The sequence below is a fragment of the Microcaecilia unicolor genome, chromosome 1, assembly GCF_901765095.1.
Source record: "Microcaecilia unicolor chromosome 1, aMicUni1.1, whole genome shotgun sequence".
In the NCBI taxonomy this organism is placed as follows: domain Eukaryota; kingdom Metazoa; phylum Chordata; class Amphibia; order Gymnophiona; family Siphonopidae; genus Microcaecilia; species Microcaecilia unicolor.
This window is the reverse complement of record NC_044031.1, coordinates 286,174,502-286,198,963: the sequence shown is the minus strand read 5'-3', so window position 1 is coordinate 286,198,963 and position 24,462 is coordinate 286,174,502. Positions and strand designations below refer to the sequence as shown.

The window sequence follows — 24,462 nt, the reverse complement described above, 5'->3', positions numbered from 1 at the left end:
ACCGACGTCAGACTCACTGGTCTATAATTTCCCGATCTCCTCTGGAACCTTTTTTAAAAAATCGATGTTACATTGGCCACCCTCCAATCTTCCGGTACCACGCTCAATTTTAAGGATAAATTACATATTACTAACAATAGCTCCGCAAGCTCAATTTTCAGTTCTATCAGTACTCTGGGATGAATACAATCCAGTCCAGGAGATTTGCTACTCTTCAGTTTGTAGAACTGCCCCATTACAACCTCCAGGTTTACAGAGAATTCATTAAGTTTCTCCGACTCGTCAGCTTCGAATAGCATTTCTGGCACCGGTATCCCACTCAAATCTTCCTCGGTGAAGACTGAATTAAAGAATTCATTTAATCTTGCCGCTAGGGCTTTGTCTTCCCTGATCACCCCTTTTACTCCTCGGTCATCTAGCGGTCCATCCGATTCTTTTGCTGGCATCCTGCTTTTAATATACCTAAAAAAAAGTTACCCGGACCCAGCTCCGATAAAACAGCTGAAGCCTGCCTCCTACGGCCATAACCAGAGACTGGGCCCCCGCACCTTCATCGGGAGGTTATGGAACTGCTGGATCCCCCGGCACCTCCGTCACGACCTCCTCTACGGTTATCCCGAAAGGGCTGAAAGGACTGACTTCTATTCCAGAACTGAGTATGTTGAGAACTAGCACTTCTATCTGGCCTGTATTTGCGAGCCTCCCTGAGGGACCCTCAGGCCGCAGACAAGGAAGCCAAGGGGGACCTATCCTCCGGAGGCAGAGCCCCGTTGGACTCACCCACTCTCTTGACAAGTTTCTCCAATACCCAGGAAAGGAAGCTGATTCAGACGTACTTTGGATGCTACATCAGCCGCCCAGTGACGGAGCCACAAGAAGCGACGTTCCGATACTACCAGTGCCAGATTCCTCGCAGAGATCCAAACCAAGTCATACATGGCATCTGCAAGAAAAGTGGTGCCCATCTCCAGATTAATGACATCGGCCACCGAATGAGGAGTGTCAGAACATCGGGGAGACGCTCAGCCCAACAAAATCAGGCCTGAGTCACATAGCACCGGCAGATGGCCACCTGCAAGGCCAAGGCAGAAACCTCGAAGTAGTGCTTCAACAAAGCCTCCAACTTGCGATCCTGTGGGTCCTTGACAGACGCCCCACCCTCAAGAGGGATAGCAGACTTCTTGGTGACTGTGGTAACCAGTGCGTCCACCTTGGGGACCCGAAAGTGTCCAGATCTGCCTGAGGGAGCTGATTAAGACAAGCCATGGCACGACCGATTCATAAATGCGAATCGGGAACTAGCCAATCCGCCTCCACCAGTTCCTTCAAATCCTCATGATAAGGAAAAGTTTGTGGAGGTCTACGAACCTCCTTAAGAAACGGGCCCCCTTTCCAGGACACCTGAGGGGGATCTTCTGATAATTTAAGTGTCTGAAGTACCTCCTCAAAAAGGGAGAGCAGCTCTTGCCTTCTAAAAATGTGTACTACCAAAGGATCCTCACCTAAGGGAGCCTCTGAGGGTTCATCCAGGGATCCTGCGTCCCAAAACTCTCCACCTTCCGCATCTACCGGGGGGGGGGGGGGGTCCTGAACTAAAGGGAGAGAGCCTCCCCCAGATCCTCCACACCAGCCAGATGTGGCCTCTTGGACCCGGGTGCCTCAACTGCAGGCCCCAAGGACCCATCTCGTGGAGGAAGAGCCGGAGAACCTGCTGCAATATCAGGATAAATTCCTCTTCAGGCAATAAGCCTGATGGAGTAGCAGCACACATTCTGATGAAAACGGAGCTGCTGAAGCCCCTGAGGAGTCCTGCCACAATATCTCCAGCGGCTCCTCAGAGAAAGAAGGGACCCAAATCTGGCTCCACCCCAGAACAGTGCCTCACCTCCTCGCAAACCCTGAACAAGCTGGTGCTATGGGAGACCACGCGGCACGCTGAGCAGGCTGTGCAACGGTGTGGCTTCTCAGACTATACTGCCATCGGAGGAGGAAGGGCGGGAAGAAAAGCCACCCTTGTGGGGACCAGGAATAGCGGCGTCCCACCGCCAAATTCCCTCCAATCCTCCTAGATTGCCATTTTTTTTCAGGATTGCAGCTGCAAAAGCGAAGGCACCAAAAACCGGTGCCAAGAAACCAAAGCACCTACTGCCCCCAAGGCGTTTCCTATGTTATAAATGTATGTATGTATGTATGTATGTATATATATATATATATATATATATATATATATATACACATACATACATACATTTTTTTTTGAAAGAGAACGGTGCTCTATTCTCACCAGGGGCCTTGCCTGAAGAAACTTCTTCTGGAGGGGAGAGAAGGCCAAGGTGCACTGGAGGGACCCAGAGAGTGAATGATACATACCTGTAGCAGGTGTTCTCCGAGGACAGCAGGCTGATTGTTCTCACGACTGGGTGACGTCCGCGGCAGCCCCCACCAACCGGAAAAAGCTTCGCGGGTGGTCCGCACGCAGGGCACGCCCACCGCGCATGCGCGGCCGTCTTCCCGCCCGTGCGTGACCGTTCCCGCCAGTTGAATGACAAGCAAAAAGATGAAAACGCAACTCCAAAGGGGAGGAGGGAGGGTAGGTGAGAACAATCAGCCTGCTGTCCTCGGAGAACACCTGCTACAGGTATGTATCATTCACTTTCTCCGAGGACAAGCAGGCTGCTTGTTCTCACGACTGGGGTATCCCTAGCTCTCAGGCTCACTCAAAACAAGAACCCAGGTCAATTGAACCTCGCAACAGCGAGGATACAACAGAAAATTGACCTACGAAGAACAACTAACAGAGTGCAGCCTGACCAGAATAAATTCGGGTCCTGGAGGGTGGAGTTGGATTTACACCCCAAACAGATTCTGCAGCACCGACTGCCCGAACCGACTGTCGCGTCGGGTATCCTGCTGGAGGCAGTAATGTGATGTGAATGTGTGGACAGATGACCACGTCGCAGCCTTGCAGATCTCTTCAATAGTGGCTGACTTCAAGTGGGCCACTGACGCTGCCATGGCTCTAACACTATGAGCCGTGACATGACCCTCAAGAGCCAGCCCAACCTGGGCGTAAGTGAAGGAAATGCAATCTGCTAGCCAATTGGAGATGGTGCGTTTCCCCACAGCGACCCCTAGCCTGTTAGGGTCGAAAGAAACAAACAATTGGGCGGACTGTCTGTGGGGCTGTGTCCGCTCCAAGTAGAAGGCCAATGCTCTCTTGCAGTCCAATGTGTGCAACTGACGTTCAGCAGGGTGGGTATGCGGCCTGGGGAAGAATGTTGGCAAGACAATTGACTGGTTAAGATGGAACTCCGACACCACCTTCGGCAGGAACTTTGGGTGGGTGCGGAGCACTACTCTGTTGTGATGAAATTTGGTATACGGAGCATGAGCCACCAGGGCTTGAAGCTCACTGACCCTACGAGCTGAAGTAACTGCCACCAAGAAAATGACCTTCCAGGTCAAGTACTTCAGATGGCAGGTATTCAGTGGCTCAAAAGGAGGTTTCATCAGCTGGGTGAGGACGACGTTGAGATCCCATGACACTGCAGGAGGCTTGATAGGGGGCTTTGACAAAAGCAAGCCTCTCATGAATCGAACGACTAAAGGCTCTCCAGAGATGGCTTTACCTTCCACACGATAATGGTAAGCACTAATCGCACTAAGGTGATTCCTTACTGAGTTGGTCTTGAGGCCAGACTCTGATAACTGCAGAAGGTATTCAAGCAGGTTCTGTGCAGGGCAAGAACGAGGTTCTAGGGCCTTGCTCTCACACCAAACGACAAACCTCCTCCACTTGAAAAAGTAACTCTTTTTAGTGGAATCCTTCCTAGAGGCAAGCAAGACACGGGAGACACCCTCAGACAGACCCAACGCAGTGAAGTCTACGCCCTCAACATCCAGGCCGTGAGAGCCAGGGACTGAAGGTTGGGGTGCAGCAACGCTCCGTTGTTCTGCGAAATGAGAGTCGGAAAACACTCCAATCTCCACGGTTCTTCTGAGGACAACTCCAGAAGAAGAGGGAACCAGATCTGACGGGGCCAAAAGGGCGCTATCAGAATCATGGTGCCGCGGTCTTGCTTGAGCTTCAGTAAGGTCTTCCCCACCAAAGGTATGGGAGGATAAGCATACAGGAGGCCGGTCCCCCAATGAAGGAGAAAGGCGTCCGACACTAGCCTGCCGTGTGTCTGAAGTCTGGAACAGAACAGAGGCAGCTTGTGGTTGGTCTGAGAGGCGAAAAGGTCCACCGAGGGGGTGCCCCACTCTCGGAAGATCTTGCGTACCACTTTGGAATGGAGCGACCACTCGTGCGGTTGCATGACTCTGCTCAGTCTGTCGGCCAGACTGTTGTTTACGCCTGCCAGGTATGTGGCTTGGAGGAGCATGCCGAACTGGCAAGCCCAACTCCACAACCCGACGGCTTCCTGGCACAGGGGGCGAGATCCGGTGCCCCCCTGCTTGTTGACGTAATACATTGCAACCTGATTGTCTGTCCGAATTTGGATAATTTGGCAGGACAACCGATCTCTGAAAGCCTTCAGTGCGTTCCAGATCGCTAGGAGCTCCAGGAGGTTGATCTGCAGATCCTTTTCCTGGAGGGACCACAGACCCTGGGTGTGGAGCCCATCGACATGAGCTCCCCACCCCAGGCGAGATGCATCCGTCGTCAGCACTTTCGTGGGCTGTGGAATTTGGAATGGACGTCCCAGGGTCATATTGGTCCGAATGGTCCACCAGAGCAGTGAAGTGCGGCAACTGGTGGAGAGGCGGATGACATCTTCTAGATTCCCGATGGCTTGGAACCACTGGGAAGCTAGGGTCCATTGAGCAGATCTCATGTGAAGACGAGCCATGGGAGTCACATGGACTGTGGAGGCCATATGACCCAGAAGTCTCAACATCTGCCGAGCTGTGATCTGCTGAGACGCTCCGGTCTGGGAAGCCAGGGACAGGAGGTTGTTGGCCCTCGCTTCGGGAAGGAAGGCCTGAGCCGTCTGGGTATTCAGCAGAGCTCCTATGAATTCCAGAGACTGGGTTGGCTGGAGATGGGACTTTGGGTAATTTATCACAAACCCCAGCAGCTCCAGGAGTTGAATAGTGCACTGCTTGGACCGGAGGGCCCCTGCCTCCGAGGTGTTCTTGACCAGCCAATCGTCGAGATATGGGAACACGTGCACTCCCAGCTTGCGTAGATACGCCGCTACCACCACGAGGCACTTTGCAAACACCCGTGTGGCAGAGGCGAACCCAAAGGGCAGCACACAATACTGAAAGTGCCGTGCGCCCAGGCGGAATCTGAGATACTGTCTGTGAGCTGGCAGTATCGGGATGTGAGTGTATGCATCCTTTAAATCCAGGGAACATAGCCAATCGTTTTTCTGAATCATTGGCAGAAGGGTGCCCAAGGAAAGCATCCTGAACTTTTCTTTGACCAGGAATTTGTTCATGCCTCTCAGGTCTAGGATGGGACGCATCCCCACTGTTTTCTTTTCCACAAGGAAGTACCTGGAATAGAATCCCTGCCCTTCTTGCCCGGGTGGTACGGGCTCGACCGCATTGGCGCTCAGAAGGGCGGAGAGTTCCTCTGCAAGTACCTGCTTGTGATGGGAGCTGAAGGATTGAGCTCCCGGAGGACAATTTGGTGGCAGGCAGGCCAAATTCAGGGCGTATCCGCACCGCACTATTTGGAGAACCCACTGGTCGGAGGTTATGAGAGGCCACCTTTGGTGAAAAAATTTTAACCTCCCTCCAACCGGCAGATCGTCCGGTACGGACACTTTGAGGGCGGCTATGTTCCCGTGGATCCAGTCAAAAGCCCGTCCCCGGCTTTTGCTGTGGAGGCGCAGGGGGCTGTTTAGGCGCACGCTGTTGACGAGAACGAGCGCGCTAGGGCTGTCCCTGTGCCTGACGAGGCCTTCGGGCCGGCTGGGTGTACCTACGCTTTGCAAAAGAATAGGGCACAGCCTGCCGGGCCCGGGAAAAACGTCCACCTGCTGAGGTGGATGCTGAAGGCGCCCGGTGGGAGAGCATGTCGAGGGCGGTTTCCCGCTGATGCAGTTGGTCCACCAGCTGCTCGACCTTCTCACCAAAAATATTATCCCCCCGGCAAGGGACGTCGGCCAGTCTCTGCTGGGTGCGGTTGTCCAGGTCAGAGGCACGCAGCCATGAGAGCCTGCGCATCACTATACCTTGGGCCGCAGCACGAGATGCCACGTCACAGGTGTCATAAATACCCCTGGACAGGAACTTTCTGCACGCCTTCAGCTGCCTGACCACCTCCTGATAAGGCCTGGACTGCTCCGGCGGGAGCTTATCGACCAGGTCCGCCAGTTGCTTCACATTGTTCCGCATGTGGATGCTCGTATAGAGCTGGTACGACTGGATGCGGGTCACGAGCATGGAGGATTGGTAGGCCTTCCTCCCAAACGAGTCCAGAGTGCGAGACTCCCGCCCCGGGGGCGCCGAGGCGGTATCCCTCGAACTCCGTGTCCTCTTGAGAGCAGAATCCACGACCGCCGAGTCATGGGGCAATTGGGGCCGCATTAACTCTGGGTCCGAGTGGATTCTGTACTGGGACTCTGCTTTCTTGGGAATGATGGGATTAGATAGTGGTCTTATCCAGTTCCGAAGCAGTGTCTCTTTGAGGACATTGTGCAACGGCACCGTGGAGGACTCTCTAGGTGGTGATGGATAGTCGAGGACCTCGAGCATCTCAGCCCTCGGCTCATCCACAGAGACCACGGGGAAGGGAATGCAAATAGACATATCCCTTACAAAGGAGGCAAAGGAGAGGCTCTCAGGAGGCGAGAGCTTCCTCTCTGGTGAAGGCGTGGGGTCCGAGGGAAGACCCACAGACTCCTCTGAGGAGAAATATCTGGGGTCCTCCTCTTCCCCCCACGAGGCCTCTTCCTCGGTATCGGACATAAGCTCATGTAGCTGAGTCCTTAACCGAGCCCGGCTCGACGTCGAGGCACCGAGGCCTCGGTGTCGTCGAGTGGTGGACTCCCGCGCCGGCGGGGACGAAGCTCCCTCCATCGACGTCGACGGGGACTCCACCTGCGTGGCAGTCGAGACCGGCGCCGCAAGCGGCGGCGGTGTCGACGGCCTCAGCACCGGGCTAGAGCTCGCCGGCGCCACAGTCAACGGTGCAGAGGGCGCAAGCACCCCCGGCGCCGGCACAGCCTGGCGCATCAGCCCTTCCAGGATCCCTGCTTGTCCTCGGAGAACCAAGTGTACACCCCCCAAAATAGGCGCAGGGGCCAAGAGCACAAGACCAATGCAGCTGTTTCTCTCCCAAGGTTTCTTTTTGTTCCTTTTTTTTTCTTTACTAAACCACTAAGCAACATCTCTAAAGGGAACCTGTAACCTAACTAAAACCAAGGGGACAAAACCGGTGCACCCACCAAAAACATGGAGCAGGGTTGAACAGCACCTACCTCTGCTGGGAGACTGAGAAATACTGAGCAGGTCAGAGTGCTGTTCAATAATTCTCAGTCTCTCTCTGCTGGTAGGAGTGCATATTACCTACTTGTAGGGAATGGTCTGGAGAAGACCATAAGGAATTCCTGTTTGTGCTTGAGCAGCAACTGGTTCAGGCATTGACAGAAAAGGTGACATTTAAAAAAAACAACAACAAAATGTTGTGGGGGGGTCTATATCCCCCTCCCATGCCCTTTCCCAAAGCCTTTCCCTAATGTCTAGTGTACCCCACCCTAGTTCATAACTTAAGGGAGGCAGGAGCAATGCCTACTTGCTCCTGCCTCCAGTAGTGCTACCTTGAAAAATGGTGGCACCCAGCCCTGCATGGTACATCCTAAAAAGCACTGGGCAAGGTCAGTCTGCCATATATGTTTGTTCCCCTTATTTTGTAGTCTCTGCCCAACTACCAAATTAGGAAAAAATTCTCTTAAATGGCAGACTCACAGTTTCCCAATCTGTTACTCCACAAGTGACTTGCACAGTTCAGCTTCTGCAAAACACTAGCACACCAAGCATACATGTCACAACTGGATGCAGGTGGGTATCAAAGAACTCATACTGGAAGAACAAAAATCTTGGGAAAAAATAAGGCAGCAAAGAAATCTGGGAAACTAGACACTGGACCAGTGGCACAGTAAGGGAGGGAATGCAGCCAATGAGCTAGGATGGTCAGACAGAACCTTGATTTGACTGGAGTCAACACGAGGCAAGGGAGCTTAAAGGAAGGCAGTACAACCTACATTTCAAGGCTGTTCAGAATGCAAAGCATTACCTGGGAAGTAAAATCCTGGTATAGAATGCAGACTTTAAAGTTTGTAGACACACACATGTATGCTTGGTGTGCTAGTGTTTTGCAGAAGCTGAACTGTGCAAGTCACTTGTGGAGTAACAGATTGGGAAATAAAACTGCTATTTTAGTACACCTGTGTTTTTGGAGTATGAGACCAGATCTGAACAGGGCATGGCTAACGTCCTCTCATACTACGCAGATATAATCTTTAGGTTCAACTATAAGATGATAACATACACAAATATAACAGAAGCCATTCAAAAGAAAGCATACAAAGCGGAGGTGCAGTTCATAGGACAATTAAATCTACCAGATGTAGACTTAAGTGTTCCAGTTGTGGGATCAACAATTAGGGGGGGGGGGGGGGGGGGGGGGGGGGAAAGGAATAAGAATACTTGTAAATAGTCTCTCTCAAGCAGCCAGTTTGAAAAGCTTACCCATGGTGAAGTGAAACTACAGCTGAAATTTACAAAGGCCTTATGCACCTGTTATACTGACCCATTTGAGCTACACCGAAGTACACAACAGGGTTGTGCAGTGTCCCCTCTCCTATTTGCTATCTCTATAGAGCCTTTGACGCTGCTAGTGCGAGCAACATTTAACATTCGGGGAATCTCAAGAGGGGGACAAGAGCATAAAATTATGCTTTTTCCTGAAGATGTTTTGCTGACACTGACTGAACCTGCAGAGTCATTGGCAGGGTTCTCCCAGTTGTTGACTGGGTATGAAAAGGTCTCCAGTTTAAAGTAAATACGACCAAGTCGGAGATTTTGAACCTTAGTATGGGGGCCCAGGCAGTCCTGCAACTTCAGCAACATTTTCCCTTTTATGGACAAGAAAACATATTAAATACTTGGGAATCTCTGTGACAGCCCAATTGACAGGGCTATATCAGGCTAATTTTCCTGCTAAACTCACCCAACTGTTTGCTGAACTGGATCGATGGGAGGGCTTAACACTTACATGGATGGGAAGGATACAGGCAGTTAAGATGATGCTGTTGCCCAAATTGTTTTACCTCTTTATGGCACTGCCTTTCCCATATCACAGTGCTTTTTTCGCCAACTAAATATAATTTTTGCTTAAATCTGGAGGAAGCGTCCACCCAGGGTGCAGAGGTCCATGCTCTATCAGCCCTATCAACTTGAGGGGTATGGGTGTGCCCTACTTTGAGCTCTACTTTAAAGTCACTCAATTGCGGATTATAGCTGACTGGATGCAGGGTGGTATGAAAAAATGGACACCCTGGGAGCAGCATTGGCTGGGTGTTATTCTTACATGGGCCACCTCGTGGCTCCCGAGGAGGGACCTTCTCCACTTGACCCGGATAGCTCCTTTAGTAATGAGTTATCCCCTACATACATGGTATAAGGTGTGTGGGAAATTTTTTCCAGATAGGCATTATCATCTCACCACAGCTATACAATATGCCCCCTTCCTTTGTTCCAGGGTCACAGGATCAAGTTTACAAGAGGTGGGCCTGCAATGGCTTGTGCTTACGAGGACAGATTTGGGAGAAGGGGGAATACATTCCCTTTACAGACTTGAAAGATGAATATGGTCTATTATTAAGGGATAAATTCCACTACAGACAAGTGAGGAATTTCATCCAACGTAAGGCTTGTGGCGAACCTGGCCTACAGGAAACCCTGCTAGAACTAGTCCTCCGAGTAGGGGGAGCTAGGGGAAGTATCACTCGCATATATTGCTTTTTAGGTCTCCGCTGCACTGTTATACTAGTAAATGAGAGCATCAGCTGGATACATTTTTCACAGGGGACATGTGGGACAGCTCATTTAAATATTTCTTCAAAGTATCTATTGCTAGCAACCTGATTGAGAATGATTTTAAGATTTTCTATTGATGGCGTTATACACCAGTGAAACTCAAAAAAATGTTCCCAGGAGTACTGGATATGTGTTGAGGGGATGTGGAGAGAGAGGGACCTTCCTCCACATGTGGTGGTCCTGTCCAGTTGTACAGACTCAATGGGCTGTAATAATTGACACCTGCAAGAAATATTGGGAAAGACTTACCCACAATGGGCAGAGCACTGCCTACTCCATCATAAACCAACCATAATTACTGTCCCCCAACACAAATTCGCTACACTTCTGCTCAAAGCTAGTAATCTGGTCATTGCACAAGCGTGAAAACAAGATGCTCTACCTTCTATGTCACGCATCCTGCAGAAACTGGATGTTATTTTTCAACTATCAAACTTAAAGCTTTACGATATGGTCGACTGACTAACTTTTATGACATTTGGCAGGTTTATGAACAATGGAAGACGAGAGCTCATGGACTGCACCTCGGCTGACTTACTCTAGCCCTGAAACATGACAAATGCATGCCACTGTATTACAGGGGAACAGGAGGGGTTGCGGGGGCAGTTTTTTCTGTGTTTGTATGGTTATCATTCTTGTATGCAGTTTGTTGATTTGCAGTATCTCAATAAAAAAAGTTTGGCAAAAAAAAAATACAATAAAAAAAAAATGATGCTGTGCCTTGACGATTTTTGCACCTTGTAAGTGTGCCAAAAGATGAAGCAGGTTGAAAATCACTGGCCTAGACTGAGAAGGCATCTGGGACTTTTTACCTCGCAGCTGCCTTGGACTTCAACGCTGGGGAATAATCCTTTGAAGTGGGGAAGGAGTGTAACGGTGCTTAGGCATATAGCAATTGGAGAGTCAAAATTATCTTGCAAATTTTCTAGAAGAAGCGGTAGCAGAAGTCTGTGGCCTGGATAGAGTTTTTATAGCATCTGTATGTTTTTTTTTAATCAGGTCGGCTACTTCGTTGACTTTGTCACCAAACAAATTATCTCCACAACAAGGGACGTCTGCCAGATGCTCCTGGACAGCAGATTCGAAGTTTGAGACCTTAAGCCACAAAAGACACCACATTGTTACTCCTAAGGTGAAAATGCACGTTTGCCCAGCACTGGCCTTGTTCCCAAATTACTGAATATCTAAAATTAAAGAGACTAAGCACTTCAAAACTTATATGAGTCTTGCTTTAACTTACTACCAAAATAATTTTACTGCCTCTGTCATCTATCACTCATGTTTTCCCCGCCCACCCTATCCAACACTTCTGCCTTTCCACATCATGCTACCATCAGATATACATAGAGGCATATTTTCAAAGCACTTAGCCTTCCAAAGTTCCATAGAAACCTATGGAACTTTGGAAGGTTAAGTGCTTTGAAAATATGCCTCATAGTAACATAGTAGATGACAGCAGAAAAAGACCTGCACGGTCCATCTAGTCTGCCCAACAATTTAAACTCATATGTGCTACTTTATGTGTATACCTGACCTTGATTTATTTCTGCCATTTTCAGGGCACAGACCGTAGAAGTCTGCCCAGAACAAGGCCCACCTCCCAACCATCAGCCCCGCCTCCCCCCACCAGCTCTGCCACCCAATCTCAGCTAAGCTTCTGAGGATCCCTTCCTTCCGAACAGGATTCCTTTATGTTTATCCCACGCATTTTTGAATTCCGTTACCGTTTTCATCTCCACCACCTCCCGCAGGAGGGCATTCCAAGCATCCACCACTCTCTCCGTGAAGACATTTTTCTTGAGTCTGCCCCCCTTCTGTCATATCAAATCAAACCGTTTGATGGTCACTGCTGCCCAGGTGAGCACCCACTCGGACATTTGACACACTATCCCCATTTGTGAGCACCAGATCCAGCATCGCTCCCTCCCTCGTGGGTTCTGTCACCATTTGTCTGAGCAGAGCACTTTGAAAAGCATCCACAATCTCTCTACTTCTTTCCAATTTTGCAGACAGAACCTTCCAATCTACATCCGGCAGATTGAAATATCCCAGCAACAGCAACAGATATGGATGCTAAGACTCGCAGAGCCTGCAGGCATATGTGTGAAAATGCAGACAGTACATTGGCGGGAAAGGAAACCAGGGCAAAAAACTGATTTAACACCTGTATACATTAGCAACTACCCTGAAAATGAAAAGACCTGTCTGGATTTCCTGTCTACCCTGCTTGAAAAAATTCTTCCAAGTACTCAACTGAACTGTTAATTTCGTAGTCTCTGCTACCATCTAGTGGCAGATAGAGGCATATGCATCTTCCATTCAGATGCAATGGTCATCCATGCTGCATATATACAACTAAGAAAACCCTTACGCCTGTCACTGTCTACTTTCATTAACAATGCTACATGTTGAGATCTTACCTGTCCTACCTTGTGAAGCACCATCCTCTTCATCATCCAGTGTGAGATCAATGACACCAGCTGAGTCACCACCAGCAGCCTTTGTACTCTGAAATATTAAAAAAAAAAAAAAAAAACCTTAACCATTTGACAAAAGCAACTTCAAGGAGCACAACAAAAAACAGACACTAATTTTTAAAGAAATATCAAGAGTGGGAGTGACCAGTAGCAAGAATCATGTGCTGCGAGTTAGATGACCCTATGAAAGTCTGATTTTAATCTAAGACCTCTTCGGATTCATTGGAAATGATCTCCCTGATTACTTGTCATCAGTATAAATCTTCCAGGAAAACAAGGAATGTAAATACCAATACTGTAATATAAACAACATTGTACCTCTTAAACACTCCATTTACTTTAGGCCAACATGTGTCATGATGGACTAGTGACATAAGCAAACCAAAAAGTGGGATTTCTATTCCAATATTTCAGGTCTCACTAATGAGATGTATAATATTCATAAAACCAGGATAAAATATCGGTTAAACTTACAGTGGTGGAAATAAGTATTTGATCCCTTGCTGATTTTGTAAGTTTGCCCACTGACAAAGACATGAGCAGCCCATAATTGAAGGGTAGGTTATTGGTAACAGTGAGAGATAGCACATCACAAATTAAATCCGGAAAATCACATTGTGGAAAGTATATGAATTTATTTGCATTCTGCAGAGGGAAATAAGTATTTAATCCCTCTGGCAAACAAGACCTAATACTTGGTGGCAAAACCCTTGTTGGCAAGCACAGCGGTCAGACGTCTTCTGTAGTTGATGATGAGGTTTGCACACATGTCAGGAGGAATTTTGGTCCACTCCTCTTTGCAGATCATCTCTAAATCATTAAGAGTTCTGGGCTGTCGCTTGGCAACTCGCAGCTTCAGCTCCCTCCATAAGTTTTCAATGGGATTAAGGTCTGGTGACTGGCTAGGCCACTCCATGACCCTAATGTGCTTCTTCCTGAGCCCACTCCTTTGTTGCCTTGGCTGTATGTTTTGGGTCATTGTCGTGCTGGAAGACCCAGCCACGACCCATTTTTAAGGCCCTGGCGGAGGGAAGGAGGTTGTCACTCAGAATTGTACGGTACATGGCCCCATCCATTCTCCCATTGATGCGGTGAAGTAGTCCTGTGCCCTTAGCAGAGAAACACCCCCAAAACATAACATTTCCACCTCCATGCTTGACAGTGGGGACGGTGTTCTTTGGGTCATAGGCAGCATTTCTCTTCCTCCAAACACGGCGAGTTGAGTTCATGCCAAAGAGCTCAATTTTTGTCTCATCTGACCACAGCACCTTCTCCCAATCACTCTCGGCATCATCCAGGTGTTCACTGGCAAACTTCAGACGGGCCGTCACATGTGCCTTCCGGAGCAGGGGGACCTTGCGGGCACTGCAGGATTGCAATCCGTTATGTCGTAATGTGTTACCAATGGTTTTCGTGGTGACAGTGGTCCCAGCTGCCTTGAGATCATTGACAAGTTCCCCCCTTGTAGTTGTAGGCTGATTTCTAACCTTCCTCATGATCAAGAATACCCCACGAGGTGAGATTTTGCGTGGAGCCCCAGATCTTTGTCGATTGACAGTCATTTTGTACTTCTTCCATTTTCTTACTATGGCACCAACAGTTGTCTCCTTCTCGCCCAGCGTCTTACTGATGGTTTTGTAGCCCATTCCAGCCTTGTGCAGGTGTATGATCTTGTCCCTGACATCCTTAGACAGCTCCTTGCTCTTGGCCATTTTGTAGAGGTTAGAGTCTGACTGATTCACTGAGTCTGTGGACAGGTGTCTTTCATACAGGTGACCATTGCCGACAGCTGTCTGTCATGCAGGTAACGAGTTGATTTGGAGCATCTACCTGGTCTGTAGGGGCCAGATCTCTTACTGGTTGGTGGGGGATCAAATACTTATTTCCCTCTGCAGAATGCAAATAAATTCATATACTTTCCACAATGTGATTTTCCGGATTTAATTTGTGATGTGCTATCTCTCACTGTTACCAATAACCTACCCTTCAATTATGGGCTGCTCATGTCTTTGTCAGTGGGCAAACTTACAAAATCAGCAAGGGATCAAATACTTATTTCCACCACTGTAATTGCCCCACTACCATCCACAAATACAAAGAAAAACAAACTTTCTCCAAAAAATAGATGCTTTGTATAATTTTTTATCATACACTTAAATGTATTACAGCAATGAAAACTTTATAAAAATTGATGATATTAATAAAAATTGAAAAACAAAAGTATATCAACTTGGGGTACAGGGCTACAATATAGTGAAGATATCTGTAGCAGGTATTCTCAGAGAACAGCAGGCCATTCATTATCACATGTGATGTCATTCACATTGCCTGGTGTGGAGCACTTTAGTAGCGTATATACTTTTAAGAGCACACGCTAGCATCCCTATTGCACATGAGCAACTGCATTCCTGCCCGTCACAAGAGTACAGTACAAAAGCATTCAAAAGAACTCCAAGGGGAGGTGGAAAGGTCTGTGAGAATAAATGGCCTCCTGTCCTCAGAGAATACCTAGTAACAAGCAACTATCTTCGTTTTCTCTGAGGACAAGCAGGCCATATCCTTCTCACATATGGGAATCCCTAGCAACCAGGCTCAATGAAAACAACAGTAGGACAACTGGAACTTGCAACGGTGATTTCAAAATAGTAATCAATGTGTAAGAGTGCAGCCTGGAACAGAAAACGGGCCTAGGAGGATGGAGTTCGATTCCAGACCCCAAACAAATTCTGAAGAACTGTCTGTCCAAACCAACCATCGTGCTGGGTATTCTACTCAAGGTAATAGTGAGATGTGAATGTGTGGACTGAAGATCACGTTGCAGCCTTGCAAATTTCTTCTATAGAGGCCTACCTTAAGTGGACTACCAACGCAGCCATAGTTCTGGCATTAAAAGTCTTAGCATGACCCTCAAGAGTCAGCCCAGCCTGGGCATAAGTGAAAGAAATGCAAACTGCCAGCCACTGTAAATTTCCCGATGATGACCTCCATCCTTTTGGGATCAAAAGAAACAAAAAGCTGGGTGGACTGTCTGTAGGGCCTAGTCTGCTCCAAGTAAAAAGCTAATGCTCGCTTGTAGTCTAAATTGTGCAGTGCACTTTCTCCAGGATGGGCATGAAGTTTCGGAAAGAATGTTGGAAGAACAATTGACTGGTTCAGATGAACTCTGACACAACCTTAGGCAAGGACTTGGTTGTGTGCAGAGAATTACTCTGTTATGATGAAATTTCATTTAAGGTGGATCTGCTATTAGGGCCTGAAGCTCACTGACCCTGTGAAATGAAGTAACAGCCACCAAAAACAAGACCTTTCAGGTCAAGTACTTAAGATGACAGGAATAAAGCGGCTCAAAAGGAGCTTTGATGAAAAGCCCTAATTGAACTAAGGTGAACCCTTACAGAGTTGGTCTTAAGACCAAACTCAGAGAGGTGCAGAAGGTATTCAAGTAGGGTCTGAGTAGGGCAAGAAATAAGATCTAGGGCCCTGCCCTCACAACAGACGGCAAACTTCCTCCACTTGAAAGAATAACACCTCTTAGTGGAATCTTTCCTGTAAGCCAACAAGACCCTGGAGACATCTTCAGGAAGATGCAAGAAAGCAAACTCCAAGCTCTCAACATCCAGGCTGTGAGGGCCAGGGACTGGATGCTGGGATGTAGAAGAGATCCTTCGTTCTTCATGGTTTGAGTCAGAAAACACTCCAATCTCCAAGGTTCTTCGAAGGATAACTCCAAAAGAGGGAACCAGGTCTGCCTGGACCAAAACAAGGGGGGGATCAGCGTCATGGACCTCCGGTCTTGCTCAAGTTTCAAGGTCTTCCCCACAAGAGGGATGGGAGGATACACATATAGAAGGCCGTTCCCCCAATGAAGAAGGCAACCGACGCTAGTCTGTTGTGTGACCTGACCCTTGAACAGTACTGAGGGACTTCGTGGTTGAATGGAGTGGCAAAGAGATCCACTGAGGGGGTGCCCCATCCCAGAAGATCACACGTCTGTCCTGAGTTACCACTCATGTGGTTGCATGACCCTGCTCAGTCTGTTGGCCAGGATGTTGGATTTGCCCACCAGGTAAGTGGCTCTGAGAACTCTCCCATTCTGGATGACCGAGTGTCACATCCCAACAGTCTCCTGACACACAGTGTATGATCCAGTACACCCCTGCTTGTGCGTGTAATACATGGCAACCTGATTGTCCATTTGATTGAGTTTTTGGTTGAACATCCGATCTCTGAAAACTTTTAGAGCGTAGCAAATTGCCCGTAACTCCAGGAGGTTGACCTGAAGTTCTGTTTCCTGCGTTGACCAAGCACCTGGGTGTGAAGCCCATCTATGTGAGCTCCCCACCCAGGTGGAACGCATCCATCATCAGCACCTGCTGGGGCTGAGCAATTTGGAATGGAAGTGCCACGGTCAAATTGGATCAAATTGACCAGAGGAGGGACTGAGTCAACTCCAGCGTAACACGGATGACATCTGTCAGGTTTCCAGAGGCTTGACACCACTGGGAAGCTAGAGTCTACTGAGCAACATGTACTGTGGAGGTCATGTGGCCTAGCAACCTCAACATCTACCGAGCTGTGACTTGCCGGCTGGCTCAAACACGAGTGGCAAACGTGCTTCTAGCAGGGCTCTAATGAATCCAATTACTGAGCTGGGAACAGATGGGACTTGAGGTAATTTAAAATGAATCCTAGTAGCTCTAACATTCAAATAGTTCTCCGCATGGACTCCTGAGCACCGTTTCCAATATGCTCTTCGCCAGTCAATCATCCAGGTAGGGAAACACATGGACTCCCAGTCTGCGTAGCAATGCTGAGACTACCGTTAGGCACTTGGTGAAAACCCTGGGAGCTTACGTGAGGCCAAACGGCAACACACAGTACAGGAAGTGACGTGTTACCATCCAAAATCTGAGATATTTCCTGTTGCCTGGAAGTATCGTGATGTGAGCGCAGGCATCCTTTAAGTCCAGAAGGCATAGCCAAGTCCAGGGAATCCTGAACTTTTTCTTTGATCAGGAATTTGTTCAAGGCCCTCAAGTCTAGGATGGCATGCATCCCCAGTGGTGTGCTGGAGCCAGCTCGCACTGGCTCACAAGAGCCGCTTGTTAAATTTTGACAGCTCTTGCGAGCCGGTTGTTGTAAGGGGCGAGCCGGCTCCATTGCACGAGGTAAGCATGGCAGGAGGGCGCCATGCTTACCTCCCCTCCCGCTCCCATCCATTTGTAGCGATGTCCTTCGCTCCCCCATCCTCCCCTGCCGCTCCCATCCATTAGTTTCAAATACCTGCCTGGAAGCGCCGCCTTATTTAAAGCCCTGCTGCCCGTCTCCAGATGCCTTTCCAGATTGCTTCTCAGGAGTTCGGTTCACGCCCTTAGTCCCACCTTCTGACGTCATTTCCGAACTCCTGAGAAGCAAGCAGGAAAGGCAGCTGGAGACGGGCAGCAGGGCTTTAAATAAGGCGGCGCTTCCAGGCAGGTATTTGAAACTAACGGATGGGAGCGGCAGGGGAGGATGGGGGGGGGGGGGGGGGGGCGAAGGACATCGCTACACATGGATGGGAGCGGGAGGGCAGGGGAGGGAGGAGAACTGCTGGGCATGGATGGGCAGAGGAGGGCAGGGGAGAGAATTGCTGGGCATGGATGGGCAGAGGGAGGCAGGGGAGAAAATTGCTGGGCATGGATGGGCAGGGGAGAGAATTGCTGGGCATGGACGGACAGAGGGGGGCAGGGGAGAGAATTACTGGGCATGGATGGGCAGAGGGGGGGCAGGGGAGAAAATTGCTGGGCATGGATGGGCAGGGGAGAGAATTGCTGGGCATGGATGGACAGAGTGGGGCAGGGGAGAGAATTGCTGGGCATGGATGGGCAGGGGAGAGAATTGCTGGGCATGGACGGACAGAGGGGGGCAGGGGAGAGAATTACTGGGCATGGATGGGCAGAGGGGAGCAGGGGAGAAAATTGCTGGGCATGGATGGGCAGGGGAGAGAATTGCTGGGCATGGATGGACAGAGGGGGGCAGGGGAGAGAATTGCTGGGCATGGATGGACAGAGGGGGGCAGGGGAGAGAATTGCTGGGCATGGATGGGCAGGAGGCAGGGGAGAGAACTGCTGGGCATGGATGGGCAGAGGGAGGCAGGGGAGAGAATTGCTGGGCATGGATGGGCAGAGGGGGGCAGGGGAGAGAATTGCTGGGCATGGACGGGCAGAGGGGAGAACTGCTGGGCATGGATGGGCAGAGGGGGCAGGGGAGAGAATTGCTGGGCATGGATGGGCAGGGGAGAGAATTGCTGGGCATGGACAGGCAGAGGGGGGCAGGGGAGAGAATTGCTGGGCATAGACGGGCAGAGGGGGGCAGGGAAAAGAACTGCTGGGCATGGATGGGCAGAGGGAGGCAGGGGAGAGAATTGCTGGGCATGGATGGGCAGGGGAGAGAATTGCTGGGCATGGACGGGCAGAGGGGCAGGGGAGAGAACTGCTGGGCATGGATGGGCAGAGGGGGGCAGGGGAGAGAATTGCTGGGCATGGATGGGCAGAGGGGGGCAGGGGAGAGAATTACTGGGCATGGATGGGCAGGGGAGAGAATTGCTGGGCATGGATGGGCAGAGGGGGGCAGGGGAGAGAATTGCTGGGCATGGATGGGCAGAGGAGAGAATTGCTGGGCATGGATGGGCAGAGGGGGCAGGGGAGAGAAGAGAATTGCTGGGTATGGATGGATAGAGAGGGGCAGGGGAGAGAGGAGAGTTTCAGGACATGGATGCAGGGGAGAGCAAGAGAAATTCTGGACATGGATGGAGGGGAAGGAAGGGAGAGAGAAGAAATGCTGGACATGGAGGGAAGATAGAGGAAGGAGATTAGATGAGGGAAAAGGAAGTGAGGAGAGAAACTGCACATGGATGGAGAAAATAGGTAGAAGCTGGATCCACTGTACAGTCAAGTATGCGGAGGACCAGAAATGAAGAAGAAATGAGGAAAGAAAAGAAATAAATGGAAAGGAAGCCCTGGAAACGGAGTCAAGGGAACAGATAGAGAGCAGCAGAATCAGATACTGGACCAGCATGATCAGAGAAACAAAGTCACCAGACAACAAAGGTAGGAAAAAAATTATTTTATTTTCATTATAGTGTTTGGAATATGTCCACTTTGAGAATCAGGTGCTGAACGTTAAAAGTTTATGTTTATTTACTTATTTATGGCATTTTATCCCATATTAAACATGAATTAGATTGGAACCTGGGATCATTTAATTTTTTTTTCCTGGAGAGAGTAATGTGTTGGCCGCCCCCCCCCCCCCCCCCGGGTATAACCAGGTCTGCAAAATTTTTTTTTTGGGGGGGGGGGGGGGTGCCGAGGTGGACCGGGGAGAGAGCCTGTTGTTAAAAATTTACCAGCACACCACTGTGCATCCCCCTTGTTTTCTTCGGAACAAGGAAGTACCTGGAAAAAAAAATCCCTGCTCAACCTTGTGGGCCTTTAGAAGGGCAGAGAGTTCCTCTGCATTTACCTCTCTGTGCTCAAAGCTGAAAGAACATGCTCTCAGGGGGCAATTTGGTGGTCTTTGACACTAATGAAGGGTGTAGCCAAGATAGACGATTTGAAGAATCCATCAGTCATAGGTTACAAAGGGCCACCTTTCTTGGAAAAAACTCCCTACTCCCCCGACCGGTAAGTCATCCGGAATGGTCACTGGTACAGTGGCTCTGCTCTGTTTGAGCCAGTCAAAAGCTTGACCCTGTTTTGACGAGAGCTGACTACGCTTTAAGCACATGTTGAAGAAAATGAACGTGCCGGGGTTACCCTTGCTGAGGCTGGAAAGAAGGAGCATACCTACACCTCAGAGTAGTAGGGAGCACTCTGTCTTGTCTGAAAACCTCCTAGAGGAGGAAGGTGCAGAATGCATCTGGCTTGAGAGAATATCAATGGTTATCAGTATGCTTTTTTCAAAAAAGATTATCCACCCGGCACGTGGCATCCGCAAATCGTTGCTGGACTACAGGGTCCAAGTAAGAGACATGCAGCCATGAGGGTCTCTTCATTGCTATATTCTGAGCAGAGATCCTGGATGCCACATCAGTTATTGTAAGTGCCCCTAGTCAAAAACTTACAACACGCCTTCTGCTGCTTGGTCAGCTGGCAAAGAGATTCAGCTTGCTCCGGTGGGTGAGAGTCCGCCAAATCAAACATTCTGCGCACTAAGTTCCGCAAGTAAAGGCTTGTGTAGAGCTGGTATAATTGTACACAGCAGCTGAGCATAGAGATCTGATTCTTCTGCCCAAAAAATGTCCAAGGTTCGAGTTTCTCTGCCTGGAAGTGCCAAAGCAAAGTCTCTAGAACTCCTGGCACTTTTAAGCGCGGATTCCACCACCAAGGAACAATGAGGCAACTGTGGCCTATCAAACCCAGGGGAACTCTGGATCTCATAAATGGTGTCTACCCTTCTTGGGAAGGGCAGGGACCAACAGAAGTTCTTCACCTGAACATCTTGCAGGATCTTGTGAAACAGGACCGTCACAGCCTGTATAGAAGGATAGTCGTAGTCTAGGACCTCAAACATTTTAGCCCTGGGCTAGTACTCCAACCAAATTGGAATAGCAGCCACCATTTTCCTAACAAAAGCGGGGAAGGAAAGTGGAGACTTTCTCCTTTCCTCTGGAGGGGAGGCATCAGATGCTATACCATAGGACTCCTTCTCCGAGAAGTACCTAGGGTCCTCATCAGTGTCAGACAAAAGCTCCTCATGGGAGGGCTGAGACCGAGCCTGCCTTGAAAGAGGAACCATGCCCTTGTCTGGAAGGGCGTCGAGGTGTAGGCACCACCATCGACCAGAGAAGCTTCCTCCATCAAAGGTGAGAGGATGGCCAGCACGGGTGGCTGCTGGCACCGGCATCAGGCGCCTAGTCCTGGCTGCATGAAGACCCCCGCATCAGTACCGCCTCAGTGGAAGGGGTGCGGTCCTCCCGGTGCTGATGCTTCTTGGGGACTGGAATCCTCGATGCCCCAGTGCTCCGGGCACCATGCTTCGAGGGGGAATCAATGCTTGTGCTTCTTGGCCTTCATCCAATGCCAAGCATCGACACTCCTCGGTGCCAATTAGGATGAGATTGAATTCCCACCTGTCTACAGTGTCAGGTTCGATACTGAACAGTCCTGGGGACCTGAATAGTGGCCGACGCTGAGGCAGTTGGAGACCTGTTCGATGCACACCCACTCCTAGTGTCAGACATGGGTCTCGCAGCCATGGGGACCGATGCACCTGATGCCAACGATTTGGATCAGGATGCAAAAATTCTCTTTGAGCCTCTCTGGACAGCCCGGTTCCTTTCTGCATATTGTAAGGAGGTTGGAGGGTCTAAGCAGGTTAGGAGGAGGTATGGGGTCAGACAGTGAATGATACATACCTGTAGCAGGTGTTCTCCGAGGACAGCAGGCTGATTGTTCTCACGACTGGGTGACGTCCGCGGCAGCCCCCACCAACCGGAAGAAGCTTCGCGGGCGGTCCGCACGCAGGGCACGCCCACCGCGCATGCGCGGCCGTCTTCCCGCCCGTGCGTAACCGTTCCCGCCAGTTGAATGACAAGCAAGAAACAACATGAAAACGCAACTCCAAAGGGGAGGAGGGAGGGTAGGTGAGAACAATCAGCCTGCTGTCCTCGGAGAACACCTGCTACAGGTATGTATCATTCACTTTCTCCGAGGACAAGCAGGCTGCTTGTTCTCACGACTGGGGTATCCCTAGCTCTCAGGCTCACTCAAAACAAGAACCCAGGTCAATTGAACCTCGCAACGGCGAGGGTATAACAGAAATTGACCTACGAAGAACAACTAACTGAGAGTGCAGCCTGACCAGAATAAATTCGGGTCCTGGAGGGTGGAGTTGGATTTACACCCCAAACAGATTCTGCAGCACCGACTGCCCGAACCGACTGTCGCGTCGGGTATCCTGCTGGAGGCAGTAATGTGATGTGAATGTGTGGACAGATGACCACGTCGCAGCCTTGCAGATCTCTTCAATAGTGGCTGACTTCAAGTGGGCCACTGACGCTGCCATGGCTCTAACACTATGAGCCGTGACATGACCCTCAAGAGCCAGCCCAGCCTGGGCGTAAGTGAAGGAAATGCAATCTGCTAGCCAATTGGAGATGGTGCGTTTCCCCACAGCGACCCCTAGCCTGTTAGGGTCGAAAGAAACAAACAATTGGGCGGACTGTCTGTGGGGCTGTGTCCGCTCCAAGTAGAAGGCCAATGCTCTCTTGCAGTCCAATGTGTGCAACTGACGTTCAGCAGGGCGGGTATGCGGCCTGGGGAAGAATGTTGGCAAGACAATTGACTGGTTAAGATGGAACTCCGACACCACCTTCGGCAGGAACTTTGGGTGGGTGCGGAGCACTACTCTGTTGTGATGAAATTTGGTATATGGAGCATGAGCCACTAGGGCTTGAAGCTCACTAACCCTACGAGCTGAAGTAACTGCCACCAAGAAAATGACCTTCCAGGTCAAGTACTTCAGATGGCAGGTATTCAGTGGCTCAAAAGGAGGTCTCATCAGCTGGGTGAGGACGACGTTGAGATCCCATGACACAGCAGGAGGCTTGATAGGGGGCTTTGACAAAAGCAAGCCTCTCATGAATCGAACGACTAAAGGCTCTCCAGAGATGGCTTTACCTTCCACACGATAATGGTAAGCACTAATCGCACTAAGGTGATTCCTTACTGAGTTGGTCTTGAGGCCAGACTCTGATAAGTGCAGAAGGTATTCAAGCAGGTTCTGTGCAGGGCAAGAACGAGGTTCTAGGGCCTTGCTCTCACACCAAACGACAAACCTCCTACACTTGAAAAAGTAACTCTTCTTAGTGGAATCCTTCCTAGAGGCAAGCAAGACACGGGAGACACCCTCAGACAGACCCAACGCAGTGAAGTCTACGCCCTCAACATCCAGGCCGTGAGAGCCAGGGACTGAAGGTTGGGGTGCAGCAACGCTCCGTCGTTCTGCGAGATGAGAGTCGGAAAACACTCCAATCTCCACGGTTCTTCTGAGGACAACTCCAGAAGAAGAGGGAACCAGATCTGACGGGGCCAAAAGGGCGCTATCAGAATCATGGTGCCGTGGTCTTGCTTGAGCTTCAGTAAGGTCTTCCCCACCAAAGGTATGGGAGGATAAGCATACAGGAGGCCGGTCCCCCAATGGAGGAGAAAGGCATCCGACGCCAGTCTGCCGTGGGCCTGTAGTCTGGAACAGTACAGAGGCAGCTTGTGGTTCGTCTGAGAGGCGAAAAGGTCCACCGAGGGGGTGCCCCACTCTCGGAAGATCTTGCGTACCACTCTGGAATGAAGCGACCACTCGTGCGGTTGCATGACTCTGCTCAGTCTGTCGGCCAGACTGTTGTTTACACCCGCCAGGTATGTGGCTTGGAGGAGCATGCCGAACTGGCAAGCCCACCGCCACATGCCGACGGCTTCCTGACACAAGGGGCGAGATCCGGTGCCCCCCTGCTTGTTGGTGTAATACATTGCAACCTGATTGTCTGTCCGAATTTGAATAATTTGGTAGGACAGCCGGTCTCTGAAAGCCTTCAGTGCGTTCCAGATCGCTCGGAGCGCCAGGAGGTTGATCTGCAGATCCTTTTCCTGGAGGGACCACAGACCCTGGGTGTGAAGCCCATCGACATGAGCTCCCCACCCCAGGCGAGATGCATCCGTCGTCAGCATTTTCGTGGGCTGCGGAATTTGGAATGGACGTCCCAGGGTCAAATTGGTCCGGATGGTCCACCAGAGCAGTGAAGTGCGGCAACTGGTGGAGAGGCGGATGACATCTTCTAGATTCCTGGTGGCTTGAACCCACTGGGAAGCTAGGGTCCATTGAGCAGATCTCATGTGAAGATGAGCCATGGGAGTCACATGGACTGTGGAGGCCATATGACCCAGAAGTCTCAACA

The 24,462-nt window shown here is 50.1% G+C and overlaps 1 protein-coding gene across 4 annotated transcripts in view; it reads right to left on the bottom strand.

The window, feature by feature from the left end:
* Positions 1–24,462, bottom strand: part of ATF7IP (activating transcription factor 7 interacting protein) — a 503,125-nt gene that overhangs the window by 69,893 nt on the left and 408,770 nt on the right. For all 4 annotated transcript variants that reach the window (XM_030207216.1, XM_030207225.1, XM_030207208.1 and 1 more), the window contains one exon: positions 12,477–12,564. In XM_030207216.1, the coding sequence (XP_030063076.1) occupies positions 12,477–12,564 (88 nt within the window). The remainder of the gene's footprint in view (positions 1–12,476; positions 12,565–24,462) is intronic.